This window comes from Caretta caretta, chromosome 9 (assembly GCF_965140235.1).
Source record: "Caretta caretta isolate rCarCar2 chromosome 9, rCarCar1.hap1, whole genome shotgun sequence".
Lineage (NCBI taxonomy): Eukaryota > Metazoa > Chordata > Testudines > Cheloniidae > Caretta > Caretta caretta.
In genome coordinates this window covers 14000248-14021027 of record NC_134214.1, presented here as the reverse complement: position 1 = coordinate 14021027, position 20780 = coordinate 14000248, and the positions used below count along the sequence as shown (strand labels likewise).

At 41.6% G+C, this 20780-nt stretch overlaps 1 protein-coding gene across 3 annotated transcripts in view; it reads left to right on the top strand.

Annotated features, from left to right (window-relative positions):
• Nucleotides 1–20780, top strand: part of NAALADL2 (N-acetylated alpha-linked acidic dipeptidase like 2) — a 935367-nt gene that overhangs the window by 392295 nt on the left and 522292 nt on the right. For all 3 annotated transcript variants that reach the window (XR_012669850.1, XM_075132103.1, XM_048862820.2), the window contains one exon: nucleotides 277–778. Coding sequence is in view for 2 of the 3 variants with exons in the window: in XM_075132103.1 (XP_074988204.1) it covers nucleotides 285–778 (494 nt within the window). In the remaining variant the exon portion in view is untranslated. The remainder of the gene's footprint in view (nucleotides 1–276; nucleotides 779–20780) is intronic.

The window sequence follows — 20780 nt, the reverse complement described above, 5'->3', positions numbered from 1 at the left end:
ACAGTTATTATTACTTTTTTTTAATACCACATGGAGATGCTAATAGAAATACTGACAGTATAATGGCACTGAGAAGAAAATTAAAGAAGGGAATGCTTAGGAAGAATGCAACATTGTGGACTCATTTTTTTCCTTTAAATATGGACACACAAAATCTCTCTAAGAGTGGTGAGAGTCACACACAATTGCATATGAAGACAGAACTGACACCCATGAATATTTAAATGCTTTCTATAGGCAACAAAGCAAACACTGCTTTTTGTCATTTTTTAATAGGTAAAAAGATGGCTTATCACAAAGTGAACGCAGACCAGAGAACACAGGGGCACTCTCAATACCTTGACAATGATGACCTCCAGGCCACCACGTTGGAACTAGAATGGGACATGGAAAAAGAGCTGGAGGAGCCTGGCTTTGACCATTTCCGACTGGATGGTACAGTCGATCACCATTCGGGAAATCCACAAAACCCCAACATTGATCTCGAGCCTATTCAGCCCTCGGCATCCCCTAAAGGAAGATTTCAGCGCCTTCAGGAAGACCCAGACTATGTGTCACATTATACGAGACCAGCACCAAAGAGCAACCGCTGCAACTTTTGTCGGATATTTAAACTATTTTGCACTGTTTTGACTTTATTTATTTTTGGAATTTTACTAGGATATTATGCACACAAAAAATGTCCTCCTTCCCCCACTCCTTCAGAACCAAGTGACCCTCATTTCTACCACGAGATTCTCAAGGAAATCAAAGCTGAAAATATTCAACAGATTTTCAGGTATGTACCTTAATTTATTTATTTTTTATTTTATTTATTGTTAGCACTGGTAGCTGATGTTTCTGATAGTATGTAAACACGTTCTTTTAATCTTTTGTTTCCTCTATACCAGTGGTTCTCAAACTAGGGGCGCCGCTTGTTCAAGGAAAGCCCCTGGTGGGCCGGGCCGGTTTGTTTACCTGCCGCGTCTGCAGGTTCGTCCGATTGCGGCTCCTACTGGCCACGGTTCGCTGCTCCAGGCCAGTGGGGGCTGTGGGAAGCGGCGTGGGCCGAGGGATGTGCTGGCCGCCCTTCCTGCAGCCCCCATTGGCCTGGAGTGGCAAACTGCGGCCAGTGGGAGCCACGATCGGCCGAACCTGCGGACGTGGCAGGTAAACAAACTGGCCCAGGGCCTGCTAGGGGCTTTCTGTTCTATACAGTATGTTGTTTGCAAACATTGAATTCTGCTGCTTATGTTCAAATTTCTCATGAAGTTTGTGACACTTCCATCAGATATACTTGTAAGGGACTTAGAATGATGCGCAAAAAATGTATAAAATTAATGCAGAACCTTGTTAAAAACAATACTTCCATAATGACCCAAATCTGGGCAGTGTTCCTATTGTAAAATGGGGGATTATTTTTGTAGGGAACATTATTTTGTTAAACATCGAAATGATTTTGGATGTGCACAGATTGACAAGTTCAGACCATTCAAAGCAAGTGCTGAGGCTGGCAGTCTTTTTATAGGTTTATTATATAAAAAAGGTCTTGCGTGGTAGCCATATTTATCAAATAGATCTCTAGATTCTGATGTAAAGGGTGTAATTATTTAAAAGCAAACAAGTGTGTATATGTACACAGACACTCTCCAGATATTTCAGTATTGATGCATGCAGGATTGTAGAAGCAAGGGTATAATGAAATATAGAGTAGTATCATCCTTTCGGATTCAGTCCTGCAGTTCTTGCTCACTCAAAACCAATGTCTCACGATATTTGGTGTTTTTCTGAAAGCCCTAGTTCCAGGAAACAGGTGATTACTTGGGAATCTTGGCTTACTTTTTTAAATATGAAAGATCCTATCCACATGGATGCAAAAGACAAGATTGAAAATATGAACACTGAAGGTCCCAAAACCAGTAGGCAAATAAAACGACTGACACATTTTTTCCCCCCAAATATCATGTTTTCAAAGCCGATATGATTTTGGGTGGCCTAGTTTATAACTTTTGACTTCTGAGGGTGGGCAATACTGCAAAACGCTTATTGAAACCACCGATTGTTTTATTGGAGAAGTAGCCATTGATCAAACTATTTATACCGGACACATCACTGTGGTATCAGAGTATGGGATCAGGCCTTATATGTTTGGAGGCTCTGACCATTTTTCTGCAGCTGTGAATGCTGAAGGCAGAAGGTTTTGCATAACTTTGATCCGAGCTCTGCATGTTACACCCTTGTGAAGCTGGACACTGGCAAGTCTGATTGCTGGTTTGCTGCACGATTGGAGCTTAGAAAGAGAGTCTGGACCTTATATAGAGAGAGCTTTACACAGATAGTCTGGACCATATGGAGAGTCTGAATGGGAATGTTTATACAGCTGTTATCCTGTTATTTGTTTAACCTGTTTAATTTTGAGGGGTTTGTCACTTTTATTTGTGGTAGTGTAACCCACACACCTCCTGGGTGTGGTGTTCTGTCCCACCTAGTGGCACCGAGATCACTTAGAGAGAGTTAAAATGAGTCTGCTCTACAGCCTTAGCTAAGAGCCAGTTGGCTTTTAGCTCATGTGGAAGAAACTCATGCACTAAACTCCGGAGGTCCTCAATTCAATCCCGCCTGCCAATGACCGGGGTCTGTTGGCATTACAAGTGGGAGCTTGTCCGGGATTTCAACTGGGAAGTCTCTGAAGCTCAGAACCAACTTCCTCAGCTAGGGAAAGTATGTAACCCCAAACGCCTCCTGGGTGTGGTGTTCTGTCCCATCTGGTGGCACCAAGACCACTTAGAGAGAGTGATAAAAGGAGTCTGCTCTGCAGCCTTAGCTAAGCGCCAGCTGGCTTTTAGCTCATGCGGAAGAGGCTCATGCACTAAGCTCCAGAGGTCCCCGGTTTGATCCTGCCTGCTGATGAGCAGGGTCTGTCGGCGTTACAGTAGCATCAGTCTTTTGATAAAGTATTACCGGACAAGAGTTTTGAGTGGTTGGCTATCAATTCTCTATCAGATATATATAAACACTGCTTTTAGTATGCATTATTACCCAAAAGATGGTCTCAGACCAAACTGTTGGCCTTAGAAAAACTGAGTTTTCTGTTTTGTAAACTGAATGTTTTAACAGGTTTCAGAGTAGCAGCCATGTTAGTCTGCATACTCAAAAAGAAAAGGAGGACTTGTGGCACCTTAGAGACGAACAAATTTATTGGAGCATAAGCTTTCATGAGCTACAGCTCACTGCATCCGATGCATGTAGTCAATAAGAATAGAAATCAGTCTAGTCCCTGTAAGTGGTTCCTTTTTTTAGCAGGACCAAGATCATCACAGATCCTTTTTGAAAGGCAAAAAATCACTGTAAAATCAACTATTTTGTTCCGTCTTCTCACTGCATTGTTCAGTGCCGCAGAAACCATGACAAATTATACTGGTAGAACCTTCTAAGTTGTCTAAGTATTAATTTGCTTAAACATTTTTATAATAGAAACATATTATGGGCCAAATGCAATTCTGATATAAACAGGCACAACTTCATTGACAACTATCAAATATTGTGACCCTCGTGGAACTAAAACCTGTTAGGTTTCAGAGTAGCAGCCGCGTTAGTCTGTATTCGCAAAAAGAAAAGGAGTACTTGTGGCACCTTAGAGACGAACCAATTTATTTGAGCATAAGCTTTCGTGAGCTGCATCCGATGAAGTGAGCTGTAGCTCACGAAAGCTTATGCTCAAATAAATTGGTTCGTCTCTAAGGTGCCACAAATACGCCTTTTCTTTTTGCTAAAACCTGTTAATGGCTCAACTTGTCTCCATAATTTTCTTTGAGAGAGAGATCGAAGAAAGTTATAGGGACAGACCGTACTGTATATATAGCTGGAGAAGGCTGATCCAGTGCTTAGGGCACTGGCCTAGCACATGGAAAATCTGGCTCTGCTGTGGACTTCCTGTGTGACCTGGGTCAAGCCTCTTAGTCACTCTGTGGCTCAGTTCCCCATCCGTAAAATGGGGATAATAATGCTTCCCTCCCTCGCAGGGGTGTTGTGAGGATAAATACATTAAAGACTGTGAAGTGCTTTGAGATCTACTGATGAAAAGCACCGTATAACAAATAGGCATTATTATTATCATATCTTAACTCCCACCAACATTAGGGTAAAACTTTCAAAAGAGCCTAAATCCCATTTTCAAAAGCACCCAAGTGGGGCTTATACTCCAAAGTGACTTAGGTGCTATTGAAAGTTTTACCCATAACCAGTAAGTCCCATCCCAGTGCAGTGCGGATGTGCAAAAGAAGGAAGGATTAGTGCCTGGGGATAAATGCATGGTGCCCTGTCCTTCGGGATGGCGCAGCTTATACCTATGTTACAACCTGGCCAACTCTACAAGCCTCTGTGGTGGAGATTGTGGCCCCACATCCTCCTCACCATTTTTGGAGCCATCTGTACCCCTAGGGGCATGCTTAGCAAGCAGGCCTCTGAGACGTGCTACTGCAGTTGTTTTAGTCCTTGCAGGGTGTGTTGGTGGTGCAGGAAAAATCCTGGATAAAATTTTCAAAAGCACCTAAATCCCATTTTCAAAAGTGATTTAGGCACTTAGAAGCCAAAGTCCCATTGATTCTGTAATGAGATTTAGGCTCGTCAGGGGCCAGATTTTCAAAGGTATTTAGGAGCCTAAAGAAGATAGGAATCTAGTGGGATTTTCAAAAATGCCAAGGTAGGTATCTAACTTCCACTGAAATCTGTCCCTAAGGGTGTCAGATGGCCTAGCGGATAAAGCACCGGATTTATGGAAACCTGTGTTCCTTTTTGACTCAGCCACTGGCCTGCTCTGTGATCTGGGGCAAGTGACCTCACCTCTGTGCCTTGGTTTCCCTATCTGTAAAATGGGGATAATGGTCCTTTGTAAAGCACTTTGAGATTTACTGATGAAACCTGTTATATAAATCTAGATGGTATTATTAAACCACTTTTGAAAAGGGAACTTTGAAAAGTGTCCTAAATCACTTAGGCACTCTTGACAATGTAACCGCTTACATTTTGTCCACACTGTGCCTCTGTGGAGGTGAAATGGGGAAAAAAAACCCATCTTCCCCTCAGCGTGCACATGTGAGATGCAGTCTCGCCCGGCATCCCTCATTATAGTCTGAGAATACTTTTAATTACCTGGTAATTATACCTTTTTGCAGAATGGTGTTTATAATGAGTAAACTGAACTTGCCCCACTAAGGAACAGCAGTATACAGTTTGTACTGTACTGTAAAATATGTCAGTTCTCTTTCCCTCCATCTTCAGTATATTTTCCCCTTGCCCTATAATATTTTACAGGAAAACATAATGTAAGATTCAGCACCATGGATGACTTTCGGGCTCCACCGATGTCAGTGGAACTTTGGCATTGACTTCAGTGGTGCAAGAATTGCACTCACTGTGTTTACTGTTAATGCTGTGCGTTGAGGGACCACAAAACATCAGTTTGTTTGCCTAACAAGTGATTTCAGTGGGAGTATTTTTGAGTAAAGGCTAAAGGATAGGTTCAAAATGCTGATGTGTAATAATCAAAAAGAGACAAAGAAAGAACAGTATTTCAAGGAATCATAGATATTCAAGGCCATTCTTCTCAGCTTCGCGAAGGTGCTCTCTCTTTGTAGAGAGAAGACTCCAGAATTAGACGCTGGTGCAATCCTGAACAGGAGTTGCAACAGCATATTGTCTCAATGTTCCCAAGCATCTCTAGCCAATAGGCATACAATACCACGCACTGGACTCCCATTTAGCTCATCTAAATAGATTTTAAATGTTAGTTACCTTTTAGATGCTAGCTTAATTCAGTCCAGATGCAAGTGCAGTCCTAAACTCTCTTAAGCAACGCCTCACTCTATAATTTCTTGTGAACAATAAATAATGATACTAATAAAAGTTCATATGAATGTTTGTGGGAAAACAAATATATAAGGGTTGCAATTGTAAATACCATCAAAGTGATTTGAGGTTTCTGTGCAAACGAACACTTATGAATATATTTTGCAGTATTTTATTCTCCCCAGTCATCTAGAAATACAACCAGAGTAACTGCACTTAAACCAAATTCCTGCATAAATATAATGTATTCATTTATCCTTTAAACACTGAACTGAGCCCTAAAGGCAGGAATTTTCCATAAACATAAATATGTAATGCTGACTATTCTAATCAGGCATGTCATGAAGATTCATTTTTATGAGGTAGGATAGAGATAATTGAATTTCACGTGCATTTTAGACAGACATGGGGAGGGGGGAAAGAGTGAGCAGTGGCGGGGTGCGGGGGCAGTAATGGCAAAAAGATTTCCAATTAGCAAACAACCTTTAGATTTGTTGGTTCAGTTTCACCATAGAAATGTGATAGTACAAGAATGAAAACAACTTGACAGTCAAATTATAAACACACCTTTTGATACTTCTTAAGAAACATACACAGCCAAAATATCTGGAATGGTCTTAAACTTCAAACAGTCTGTGTTTGATTGCTTGAGTGAATGGTTCTACCTTGCTGTGCATTCTGCTATATATGTTATAGAAGCTTTTGCAATAATGTCGACGAGAATTAATTTCGAGTGTATTGCAAGGTATTATTTTTACTACATCGTAAAGCATTTTATCCCTTGCCATCCCTCTTTGAATTAAATCACTGTTATTATTAACTTATTATTTTAGTAAAGTAGTTCCTAGAGGCTCGGATCAAGATTTGTGCCCCATTGTGCTAGGTATAGAACATGCAGATAGACAAGACAGTCAAAGGATGAAAGGAAGCAAAAATATGTCTCTCTTCTTTAAAGTCCTTAATATATTTGACAGGTTTCAGAGTAGCAGCCGTGTTAGTCTGTATCCGCAAAAAGAACAGGGGTACTTGTAGCCCACGAAAGCTTATGCTCTAATAAATTTGTTAGTCTCTAAGGTGCCACAAGTCCTCCTGTTCTTTTTAATATATTTGAGTGAATGCTGGTGTACAATTTAATGTAATTTCTGAAATTGAATTGTTTTCCTTTCTGCTGCATTATACTTTTGACAAACCACATGCATTTGGGTTGGAGAAATATAATATAGTAATTATATTGTTTTCTGTGACTAGTAGGGAGGAATTTCAGCTTTAACAGATAGAAATGTCTCAAGTACCAGAACTTTATTATGGAATATTACAGCAGTTTTAAAATTTGTATTTCTTTCCAGATCAGTTCATAAGACAATTGATTTTTTTTTCAGATTGTGTTCCAGTGACAGAATTTGGCACATTTGTCTGTTTATTCTGCCAAGGAAAGCAAAAATAAGTCTCACAAACCAAATGAGTTATTTTCACCGGTGATGGCTGAGAGATGCAGTTTTTTAACCTGAAGTCTGCGACTTCCTTGACTTCCAAAGTTCTTGATAGGAGCAGAAACTATCAAGTTTGTCCTTAGCCTGGAATCCTGTTTCTGACTGTGGCTAGTAATTCGTGCTTCAGAAACAAATGATTACCTTGTCCACAGAAATCAGATGTTCCATGTACCGTGCCAAATAGACTTCATGGTAGAGTAAAATCTGGGTATCTTTTCCTGCAACAGCAAAGGTTACCACCATCCCTTGAGCTAAAGGCAACCGTAGTAGTATTGAGGCTGAGCCTGTCTACGTTACAGCTTCTGATGGCGTCATTTATGTCGCTCATGGGTGTGACTAAACCGACCCCACCAAGCGACATTCGTTCTACTGACACAAGTGCCTGTGTGGACAGCGCTATGTCTGCAGGAGAGCTTCTCCCACCAACATGGCTACTGCCACTCGCGGGGGCTGGAGTAGCTAATATGACAGGAGAGCTCTCTCCTGTTGGCTGACAGCAGCAGCACCACTGTAAGCTCTCTAGTGTAGCTGTGCCCTTAGGCTTAACTGATTAGTTTATATTTAAATTTGCCTTTAAATATTTCTTTACCTGTCTTCTATCAGTGGTTAATTTGACTGGTTCTCCTTTCTGTAACTCATTATGTCAACCTCTGTATTTTTCATGTTGAAGACAGATTTGACTCAGCTTTAATTTCATCTCCCACATAATTTATTATTGGTTCTACTTTTTCACTTGATAGATCTGTGGAATCCCCTGAACCTCCTGGACGGCTTTGTTTTTGGTGTCCTTCTGTTTCCCTGCAAGATTTGCCTATCTGAATATTTCTGCTTCCTCCTTTTCCCCTTTTGGCACAGGTTTTCATTTACCCGCATATATTTTTGCTTCCCCTGAGGGAGCTACACTGGACTTATCCTATTTGCTGCTTTCGTCTTTTATCACAGAAATTGTAGTCTGTTGTGCCTTAATTAGACTGCCTCTTAGGAATCCGTAACATTTTCCCTCACCGAAGGATGTTACTACTTCCTTCCGTTATACCTTACTCATCAGTTTTCTAAATTCTCCAAATTATGATTTCTTGACATCCAGTACCCCTTGTACTGCTGCACTCTGTCCACACTATACTGAATTCAAGTAGATCATGACTACAGGATCTTACTTAGTCTATTAATATCACATTCAACTAGTCTCTCAATCAACTATTTCCCATCAACTTAAATACCGTTGCCACTGGCTTAGAGTACCTTGGGAGTTGGAATTTTTTTCCTCTTATTCTTCTCCCATTCTGTTTGGTGGTAGCAGATTCCTACTAGCAATTATCCTTTGTTTCTCATTCCATTTATCCCTCATACCTGAAGAGTTACTTCACTGCACTCTTCATTGTGAAACTGTCGTTCCCTATAGCAACAGCCAGGGCTTTACAAGAGAAAGGTGTAGATCCCTTCATAATATGCATAGTTATAGCTCACTGTACTATAGGGGGCATTTGGTCCTGCTTCCAGCTGGTGATCTTCCCTGCAGAATCTCACAAATTTGTCTCTGTTAAGATTTGACTTGTCACTGGTGTACAATGCAATCCGTAACTTAAGCTTAATGACTTGAAATGCTACAAGAAAAAAGAAACCAACAATTCTTCTGCTCCCACTTCTATCCAGTGCCCAACCCCCTCTCCCCAAACCAAGCCTGCAGTATAGTGAAAGGTAATTGTGTGATCAGATACACTGTCTTTCTGAAAAAGAAAACTTTCATCTTTTATGAGGAAAGCTTTAGTTCCTCTATACAGAAGTCTCCTATTTCCTAGCCATTGACATTGTAAAAAAATCTTCAAACCCTTAATCCATTTCTTACACAAAGGCCTGTGAGAATATGTCTTGCAGCCCTCAATTAAAGATCAGTAAACTCAGGCTCAGTCATACCAATGGGGGGAGGGTGTCTATGGTGGTAGGAGAGTGATCACTTTACATAAGCTATTACCAGCAGGAGAGTGGGGTGCGGGGAGAGAAAACTTTTTGTAGTGATAAACACCCATTTCTTCATGATTTGTGTGTATAAAAACAAACATCTTCTGTATTTTCCACAGTATGCATCTGATGAAGTGAGCTATAGCTCACGAAAGCTTAAGCTCAAATAAATTGGTTAGTCTCTAAGGTGCCATAAGTACTCCTTTTCTTTTTGCGAATACAGACTAACACGGCTGTTACTCTGAAACCTATGGTGGTATTGGTGGGTGTGTACGGTGGAACGCAGAGCCTGAAATAAGGATCACTTCCCCGCTACTGTATTGCAGCCTCCTCCTAGAAAGCAAGTTGATGTGTTCCTCCATAAGAAAAGTTTATGGCTTAAATACATTTAGACTGAAATTGGAGTCTTCTTTATTAGCTCTTTGGAAATTGAAGTCGGCACCCTGCTTGGTAGCCACTAGCCAAGTGAATCTACAGATCTCCATTCCACAAACTATACAGTCAGTTGGGGGTCAAAGTATCTAGTTATATGTTAATCTTTAATACACCTATCAAATATAGGTACAAGTACAAAGACTTCTTTTTTTAAAAAAAAAACAAACCCAAAATCGCAAAAGTTATATTGCTCTCTACCTTATCCCAGTGCTCTCCATACCCATTGTCAAGGTTCCTCCCCCACTCTGAACTCTAGGGTACAGATGTGGGGACCTGCATGAAAACCTCCTAAGCTTACTTTCACCAGCTTAGGTTAACACTTCCCCAAGGTACAAATTAATTTTATCCTTTGTCCCTGGATCTCCACTGCCACCACCAAACTCTAACTGGGTTTACTGGGAAACGTAGTTTGGACAGTCTTTCCCCCCAAAATCCTCCCAACCCTTGCACCCTACTTCCTGGGAAAGGTTTGGTAAAAATCCTCACCAATTTGCATAGGTGACCACAGACCCAAACCCTTGGATCTGAGAACAATGAAAAAGCATTCAGTTTTCTGACAAGAAGACTTTTAATAGAAGTAAAGAAATCCCCTCTGTAAAATCAGGATGGTAGATACCTTACAGGGTAATTAGATTCAAAACATAGAGAATCCCTCTAGGCAAAACCTTAAGTTACAAAAGAGACACACAGACAGGAATAGTCATTCTATTCAGCACAGTTCCTTTCTCAGCCATTTAAAGAAATCATAATCTAACACATACCTAGCTAGATTACTTACTAAAAGTTCTAAGACTCCATTCCTGTTCTATCCCCAGCAAAAGCAACATACAGACATACACAGACCCTTTGTTTCTCTCCCTCCTCCCAGCTTTTGAAAGTATCTTGTCTCCTCATTGGTCATTTAGGTCAGGTGCCAGTGAGGTTACCTTTAGCTTCTTAACCCTTTACAGGTGAGAGGATTTTTCTTCTGGCCAGGAGGGATTTTAAAGGGGTTTACCCTTCCCTTTATATTTATGACACCCATGCATAATAACTTGGAGAACATAGGAATAGGTTTTAAAAACCTGTTAGTGGGGATATAGCCAGTGATGAGCTGCCAAAATCTGAAAATCCGGTTTCCTATAAAAAGTTCTGATTTAAGGGATGTGCCCCAGTATGTATTTTTTGTACCAGCAGGGTTACCATATGTCCGTATTTTCCGGGGAGGAATTTTTAAAATTTAAAAATTCCTCCCGGATGGCGATTTAAGAACCAAAAAGCCTGACCTGTCTGGGAAAATACGGATGTATGTTAACCCTGCCTAAAGTTCTTTTTTAAAAAGATGGGCCTGAACTAGAAATGAGCTCCGTTTCATGTGTGGGTCGCCGCCACTCCCGATTTTGGGGTCTTTTTCTTATATAGGCTCCTATTACCCTCCACCCCCTGTCCTGATTTTTCACACTTGCTGTCTGGTCACCCTAGGGTGTGCACATGTGTGGGTCCCAGCTGCTCCCTGCCACCCTCATTGAAGCAGGTGTGCAGGGTTACTGCCCTGGGAACTGCAGGGCACCAGTGGACGTGGGGCCAGCTGCAGACAGGGGCGTGGGGCAGGGCTAGCTGGCTGCTAGCTGGTGGCAGGGGGTGCGGGGCTGGCTGCGGGCAGGGCAGGGGGTGCGGAGCTGGCTGGAGACAGGAGGGTGCGGGGCTGGCTGGAGGCAAGGGGGTGTGGGGCTGGCTGCAGGCAGGGCAGGGGGGTACAGGGCTGGCTGGAGAGAGGGGTTGGCTGTGGGCAGGGCTGGGGGGTGCAGGGCTGGCTGGAGAGAGAAGGGCTGGCTGTGGGCAGGGCAGGGCTGGCTGGAGACAGGCTGGCTGCAGGCAGGCGGTACAGGGGTGGCTGGAGACAGGGGCTGGCTGCAGGCAGGCGGTGCAGGGGGTGGCTGGAGGCAGGGGCTGGCTGCAGGCAGGAGGTGCAGGGGCTGGCTGCAGGCAGGGGGTGCAGGGGGTGGCTGGAGGCAGGGGCTGGCTGCAGGCAGAGGGTGCAGGGGGTGGCTGGAGGCAGAGGCTGGCTGCAGGCAGGAGGTGCAGGGGCTGGCTGCAGGCAGGGGGTGCAGGGGGTGGCTGGAGGCAGGGGCTGGCTGCAGGCAGAGGGTGCAGGGGGTGGCTGGAGGCAGGGGCTGGCTGCAGGCAGGAGGTGCAGGGGCTGGCTGCAGGCAGGGGGTGCAGGGGGTGGCTGGAGGCAGGGGCTGGCTGCAGGCAGAGGGTGCAGGGGGTGGCTCCCACATGGCTCCCGCAGCGCAGTGCCCCCGGCGGCCAGAGGAGGAATTACATCACTTCCTGGCGGGAGCCTATCAAAGCCTCAGCGCCCCCTGCAGGGAAGCGGGTTAACAACCGGTTCTAAAACTGCTTCAAAATTTAACAACCGGTTTGCATGAACCGGTGCGAACCGGCTCCAGCTCACCACTGATTATGGCCTATGGATCTTTCAGAAACCTCTAGAAATCCAGGATCCAGAAGGTTGCAAGAAAATCTACGTGGAATTTTATGGATTATTAATTTTCAAAGGAGAGATGTCTATGGGTCTCTTGCGGATTTTTGTGTAAAGGAATCATCTACATTCTGTTTCTCTTTGTACTAATATCTTATGGAGATCAAATGTGGCCCTTCTGTTTTCCTAAAGTTGAGCGGGATTAATGTGAGACCTCCTTTTGGCAGACAAAGAGAAATGAATCACAGAACTAAAAATTAATGGTAGATTAAATATCAGTGATCATTACTTGATCATATTTATAGTATGCAAACAGAATAAAGTCCAAACCAGATATATATATGCTTCGTGCTTGAAAAGTGCCAGTCTCCCAAAGCTGAAAACCACTGTAGGCCAAATGAGCTAGGAGGAAGAATTTAATCAGGAAAATGTGAATGTTAATTGGGAGTTGTTTAAGAACGCTTTCCTGGATGTTCAAAAAGCCACTATTTCACGATGAAGTCAGAAGGTCATACAGATTTTAAAGAAAACTGGCCTGGTTTAAAAAGGAATTGAAGGTAGCTCTCACTCTCTAGATGTGTCTGTGTGTGTGTGTGTATGTGTGTGAGAGAAAGAGAGAGAAAAGGGAAGTTAATAGCAGTGAATATAAATCAAAAGCTAGGTAATATAAAACTGATAAGGGAATCAAAGGGACACAAGGGGAAAATGGTGGCCAGCAGAGTTAAGAACAATATGGAGCTTTAAAGGAATGGAACAATATGGAGCTTATATTAGGAATAAAAAGAATCCTAACTATGGTATTGGTCCATTACTGTATGGAAATGATAGAATTATCAATAATAATGCAGAAAATCTTCTTTTGATGAGATCAAAATTTTGGTTGATAAAAGTAATAGTGTTGATATAATATACTTAAAGGTTTGTAAGCTATTTGACTTGGTATTACACAATATTTTGATTAAACACTAGAAAGGATGTAAATTTAACATGGCATACATTAAATGGAGTAAAACTGGCTAACTGATAGATCTCAAAATGTAACTATAAACAGGGAATCACCATTCAGCTGGTGTACTTCTAGTGGAATCCCTGAGGGATTGGTTCTTGGGCCAATGCTATTTATCATTTTTATCAATGACCTGGAAAAAAACATAAAATCCTTACTGATAAAGTTTGCAGATAACACAAATGTTGGGTGGATGGTAAATAATGAAGGGACTAGGTCACTGATTCAGAGTGATCTAGATAGTTTGGTAAGCTCAGTGCAAGCAAACAATATGCATTCTAATATGGCTAAATGTAATTGTATGCAGCTAAGAACAAATAATGTAGGCCATACTTACAGGAAGGGAGGCTCTGATAAATATATGGGGGTCATGGTGGATAATCAGCTGAACATGGGCTCCCAGTGTGACACTGTGGCCAAAAGGGCTAATGTGATGGTTGGATGCATAAACAAGGGAATCTCAAGTAGAAGTAAAGAGGTTATTTTACCTCTGTATTTGGCATTGGTGTGACCATGCTGGAATACTGTGTCCAGTTCTGTTGCCCACAATTTAAGGATGTTGATAAATTGGAGAGGGTTCAGAGAAGAACCACAAGAAAATGATGAAAGGATTAAAAAACATGCCTTATAGTGATAGACTCAAGGAGTTCAAATCTATTTATCTTAACAAAGAGAAGGTTAAGAGGTGACTTGATTTCAATCTGTAAGTATCTACATGGGGAATAAATATTTAATAATGGGCCCTTCAATCTAGCAGAGAAAGGAATAACATGATCCAATGGCTGGAAGTTCAAGCTAGACAAATTCAGACTAGAAATAAGGCATGCATATTTTAATGATGAGAGTAATTAACCATTGGAACCATTTACCAAGGGTCATGGTGGATTCTCTGTCACTGACCATTTTTAAATCAAGATTGGATTTTTTTTCTAAACAATATGCTTTAGAAGTTATTTTGGGGAAGTTCTATGGCCTGAGTTATACAGGTGGTCAGATTAAATGATCACAGTGGTCTCTTTTGGTCTTGGAATCTATGAATCTGTAAACTATTTTTGGCTATAGTGAAATCTGAATATAAAGCAGGGAGGTCCAAGAATGTAAATTTAATCCTTCTAATGCTAATTATAGTCTATGATCAGGAAACTCCCACAGACTTTCAAAAAGGTCAGAATTTCATCCAAAATTGGTTGATTCAAGACTGTATTCAGTATCACAAGCACACAACATTTTGTATCTCAGGTCCGCAGCGTGGTTCTCAGAAGACATTTTTTCCCCACAGATGATTATTTTTTTTAATGATAACCTTTAAAAAAATGAAGTTTAGATGTATGATTTGGGAAATCATTTTGTGTTCTAGATATATCCTATAGAGGTAAAGTACACTCTATTGCTTAAAAATCATTTCCCTAAGCACTACACCAGTGTGATATAGTAATGAATTAAACCCAAATGAGTCTTGCATTCACATTGGCATAATAAGTAACTAGTCCCTTGTGAAATTTCCTTATTATCTAAGACAGCCCAGCCTAATAACTTCCTTCTTATAGCTTGCCTCTCACTAGCATTATGTAGTATTGTCCTAGGAAAAATAGAAAGAAAATCACAAATTCAGGACAAATTACCAGTTTATAAACTCTTTAAATCACAAAAAATGTCTTAACTGGTCTCTGAAATGTGCAGATCAAATGGTGATGGAATTGAAGACAAAGGAGGCATTTCCCAGCCTTTGGAGTCCTTTGTTTCCAGTGAAGAAGAAAAGCATACCTAACTTTGATGTGCAGGCAGTGTTCTATATAAACACTACAGTTATGGTGCGTCAATACAATTGATAATAATAAAACCAATCCAAAGGGCCAAATTCTTAAAATCAGTGTGTAGAAGTCCTGTAGATACAATACTTCACTATAAACTTAAGTGTGATCATTCATATTTGTTTTCTTGCTTAATTTAGAATGCTGCATGTAATCATCCCCACAGTAACACTATCTGGACATAAAGTACGTTTTCTCTGGTGACCTATGTTTTTGTGTTGCACAGCTGTCATTTATTTTAAGTAAAGAACAAGTAAAGCATGGGCACTGAGATCACCCTGCCGGTGTGCCTCAGCCTTGTTGTGGCAGAACCGTTGTTAGGGTGTAGATGGCAGTCCAGTGTCCATGCCCAATGAGTACCTGCCCTGCTCTCAGAGACTGCTAAAGCGGTACACGCTAGTCCCAAGTGGAGTGGTGGCTTTTGTGACATACTACATTTCCCAGTAGGCACTAGAATGAGCTGAATGAGCATAGGAAGAGAAATAAATTGCTTGGCAAAGGGCTGTCATAGATTAATGCTTCCCCTTTCCTGAATCAGTGGGGGACCCAGGGAGGGAATTGTGACTCTCTGAATCATATTTCCCACCCTAGCCTGTTCTTGGGGCAGCACATCTAAGCACTGACCCTTACACAGTGTGAGGCAGAGTCACCGACTTATCCTTAGGTGAAGGATAGATGAATAGTGTTTGGAAAAATCAGTTCTGAGCATTGTTTTTGTTGCAACATGACAAATGGGTACAGACTGTAGCATTCTATGAATCACAAAATATTAAGAACATAAGAATGACCATACTGGGTCAGACCAATGGTCCATCTAGTCCAGTACCCTCTCTTCTGACAGTGGCTGGTGCCATACGCTTCAGAGGGAATGAACAGAATGGCAACTGTCGAGTGATCAATCCCCTCTCGTCCAGTCCCAACTTCTGGCAGTCAGAGGTGTAGGGACACTCAGAGATGGGGTGGCATCCCTGACTATCTTAGCTAATAGCCATTGATGGACGTATTCTCCATGAATTTATCTAATTCTTTTTTGAACCCAGTTATACTTTTGGCCTTCACAACATCTCCTGGCATCTCTACAAGTTGACTGTGTATTGTGTAAAGAAGTATTTCTTTAGGTTTGTTATAAACCTGTTTGCTATAAATTTCATTGGGCAGCTCCTGGTTTTTGTGTTCTGTGATGAGCTAAATAACACTTCCCTGTTCACTTTCTCATTGTATTAACAGGAGTGTTATAAGCAAGACATAAAAAGTAATTCTTCCATTCTACCTCATGCTGATTAGGCCTCAACTGGAGTATTGTGTTCAGTTCTGGGTGCCACATTTCAGGAAAATTATGGACAAATTGGAGAAAGTCCAGAGAAGAGCAACAAAAATGATTAAAGGTCTAGACAACATGAGGTATGAGGAAAGATTGAAAAAAATTGATTTGTTTAGTCTGGAGAAGAGAATACTGAGTGAGGTCATAACATATTTCAAGTACATAAAAGGTTGTTACAAGGAGAAGGGAGGAAAAATGGTTCTCTTTAACCTCTGAAGATAGGACAAGAAGCAATGGGCTTAAATTGCAGCAAGGGCAGTTTAGTTTGGGCATTAGGATAAAATTCCTAACTGTCATGCTAGTTAAGCACTGGAATAAATTGCCTCGGGAGATTGTGAAATCTCTGTAATTAGAGATTTTTAAGAGCTGATTAGACAAACACCTGCCAGGGATGGTGTAGATAATACTTAATCTGCTTTGAGTGCAGGGGACTGGACTAGAAAATCTCTCAAGGGCCCTTCCAGTCTTACAATTCAATTCAATTCTGTGTTTCCATACATCTCATGGTTGTATAGACGTCTAACATATATCCCCACTTAGTCGTCTCTTTTCTAACCAGAACAGTCCCAGTCTTTTTAACCTCCTTTCCTATGGAATCTGTTCCATACCCCTAATAATTTTTGTTGCCCTACACTTTTTGAGTACTAGTTTGCATGCTTATTTTATGTACTCGCCTCTTTTTTTGGTCTCCCACTCTTTCAGGACTCTACATTAGCCTATAACTAAAAATACTTTGCCAGACGTGTTTGAATATTCCGTTGTTTGCAGGAAAACCTCTTGTCTCTGATACTCTCTCACAAATTGACTAAGTGGCAGTATTTTGGGCCATGGGCCTATTTGCCCTCTGACTTCATAAACAGCGCCACCCCTGCCAATCTCACAGCTGCAGCCACCTGTTAGCTTCTTGAAGGAACTGAATCTGACAAAATCACACACATACCATACTCAGCAGGCAAGTTATTTACAGTTTAGGTCATTTGCTTTCAGTAACAAAATGCAAAGGTGTACTGAAACCACACACGGCTGCTCTTTACTATCCAAGGTTAGGTTTCAGAGTAGCAGCTGTGTTAGTCTGTATCCGCAAAAAGAACAGGAGGACTTGTGGCACCTTGGAGACTAACAAACTTATTGGAGCATAAGCTTTCGTGGGCAACAGCCCACTTCATCGGATGCATAGAATAGAATATATAGTAAGAAGATATATATATATACACATACAGAGAAGTTGGAAGTTACCATACAAACTGTGAGAGGCTAATTAGTTAAGATACGCTATTATCAGCAGGAGAAAAAAACTTTTGTAGTGATAATCAAGATGGCCTATTTAGACAGTTGACTAGAAGGTGTGAGGATACTTAATTTAAGGAAATAGATTCAATATGTGTAATGACCCAGCCACTCCCAGTCTCTATTCAAACCCAAGTTAATGGTATCTAGTTTGCATATTAATTCAAGCTCAGCAGTTTCTCCTTGGAGTCTGTTTTTGAAGCTTTTCTGTTGCAAAATTGCCACCCTTAAATCTTTTACTGAGTGGGGGATCCTGATAGTGAGCATTGGGAAGGAGTTTCTTTTGAAAATGTCGCAAGGGCTTCCCTGGCACAGAATCTTCATAGTGATCAAACCTCTTTTTAGGATGCACTTCCTGAAAAACATAAATCCAATGTGCTCTTCAGGAACAACTTTTAAGTGTAGTGCTTCAATTCCACAGCATACGCTGAAACAATTAGCAGTTAGTACAGTATCCTGACTTGCGTACCTAATCTCATGCCCCTGAAGGCTTTTATTTGATTTTTTTTTTTCAGCCCTATTTCGTGTGGCGGTGATATCCAGGTTTCTGTAGTCAGCACCTATGACAGCCATTTACTTGAGGCCTGCTAATAAGGCAGACTGCCTCCAGTCTTGCTGAGACCAGCAGGACTGCAACTTGTTGTGAAGTATTAAGTTGTTGTTCATGCAGCACTCATAACTGAAGCGGCAAGAATGAAGGCTGTTAAGGAGCATTGCTGGGAATTAATCAGGGATAATGAAATTGATATAGTCTGAATAGTAATCAATTTTAATAATTGTATGTTACCATAGCCTTTCAATGAGAGGCTGCTATTCTCAGCTCCGTTCAGTTGGAAAGCTCATGTGCTTCCAAGGTACAGTAGTTGCCATACAGAAGCAAATATAAAATATATTAAAAGGACGGGCTTTTTCCAGTAAAATTGTCACTTTCCAGTATGACACTTTTCTCAAACTAGGCCTAGCTCTGTTGATGAAATAACTTTTCTGTATATTCCTATAGGGTCCAATCCCTAGAATCCTTGGTAAAGCCTGCAGCACCGGTTTGCCCAAGTAAAAGCCTACATCAGTCCATAAAAATGGATATTTGCCCCTATTAATGGGTAACAACGTATGTGGACTGTAATGTTTGCATATATCACTAGCACTAATTAAGAGATGATAGAAAATATTGCCCTAAATTTCTAGGTTTAGGCAGGACAGAATACCAAAGGCATATGGTGCTGGGTTGTGATCTGTTCACACAGTCTTAGATGTAGAACTGTAAAACTAGAAGTCCATTTGTAATGTAGATCACAGAGTGAAAATTGTGTCCTGGGGACAGGGATGAGGTAGTTGGGCGTGAGAAACGGTGCTCCCTCTTTCCTAGTTAACCAACTGCCCTGTCCCACAGTGAAGCATCCTTATGACCTTCTTCTTTCAGAATAAGATAAAACCGGAGAATTTTAAATTAAAAACAGAAGAAAGCAGGGCAGGATAAAATGACAGAAAACAGTATTTATCCTTCTGTTCCCCAGAACGTTTCTCTCAGTCTCACCCTTTATTTTTATTGTATTTCTTGCCCTGTCCATACATGCCAGCTCATTTTTACCAGAAATATCATCTCATTAGTGATAGTCGTGCCGCATTTTGTGTTTCTCTTCCATTTCTTTAGTGTTCATTCCATCCTTTTTTTTTTTTTTTTTTTGCCAAGATCGTCAGTATGGTATTTGAGCATAACTTCTTCCCAGGTTGTGTTCTGAATTTTTTGTGCGCTTGCCTTCTCTGACCCTCCTCCCCCACCCTTTTTGTCCTGTTGCTGGTGCCACTCCACCTACCTAAGCATAGACCCCCCCCCATCACTTCTTCTAGAGCCCCCTCCACCACCTGTCATCCTCCCCAGCCTCCAGCTTTCTATCCCTCCCTATTTCTCTCTTCATTCCCCCTTCTCCAGTCATCTTTTTGCTTCCCTACAAGTTACCCACATAGGCATGAATGACTCTCAATATAGGAGTCAGGGTTCATGAGTGCTTTCGAGCTGCCTAGGTACTAAATAAAGCCCTGCAGAGAGGGGTGGAAACACTTTCTACAACACCTCTTGGCTGTTTTAAGCTGCACCTGAATGTGGAGGCCACAACTTGGATGTGGCTAGTTCAAGAATTGCTGATGTGGGAGGTTTGTTGTGGCATGGGTGGCCTATGAATGTTTCTCACTCTGCATGCCATGTTAGGTGGCATGGGCTTTATTCTCTCAGCTGAATTGCAGGCAGCCAGAACTTCCTTAACCTTATTTGTAAAGTAAAATTCCATGTTATGTTGAACACTCTTCGGAGAGATACTAATACACACAGAGGTACATATTTTTTTCTTTTTCACTCCAAAGCAATGTACCAGTACCTTGAGTGCCGCTAGCTTTTCACAGGAATTAAGAGATCAGAATTTGATGTGAAGGTGTCATCACTTGAATCATTAGAAGCAGTAACTTGGGTTTGTGCAGTGAACACTTTTGCCTGTGGTAAGTCAGTCACAAAGATAATTGCAAGTACAGCTCCGGGGGAAGAGTTCGGGGAACACTGCTAGGCTGGGACACAAGGGGTCTCATTCTCCTCTTGCATCAATGTCAGCAAGAGTAATTCTTTTGAGACTGATGGAGTTAGAATGACATAAAACTGGTGTATGTGAGATCAGAATCCAACCCTGGGAGCATATTGAAAAAAAACAGAAGCCTCAAGAAAATGGAATTGTGCTGATGATATAAACCCTCTGAAGTGCTAAGTCTGCCACTTCCATGGGAACCTGCTTGTGTCTCTCTGTTGGCAGATTTTGTTCCTGTGTTTGGATAAAGATTGAATGTAAAGCCCTGGTCTGTCTATCCTTATATACACATACTCCTGTTTATATCAATGGGCTCTGTGGTGGTTGTTAGCCGCCGCCCTGTGCTGTGTGGTACAGAGGTGCCTCACTCCATCAGAATCCCTGGAATTATTTATCTCAAAGATGCACAGTGCTTATCAGAAGTCTTTCACACACGTCCTCTTTTAGGATGCTTGTATTCAAGGACTGCTAACAGGAAGCAGTATCTGTCCACAGGAGAGCTCAGGGACTATGACTATAGCTGGCTAGTCTACTGGCAGTGCAAGATGGTGACAACTTCTTGCAGAATCCCACTGGGATCATCCAACCTGCCCCAATCTGGTCCAGTGAGA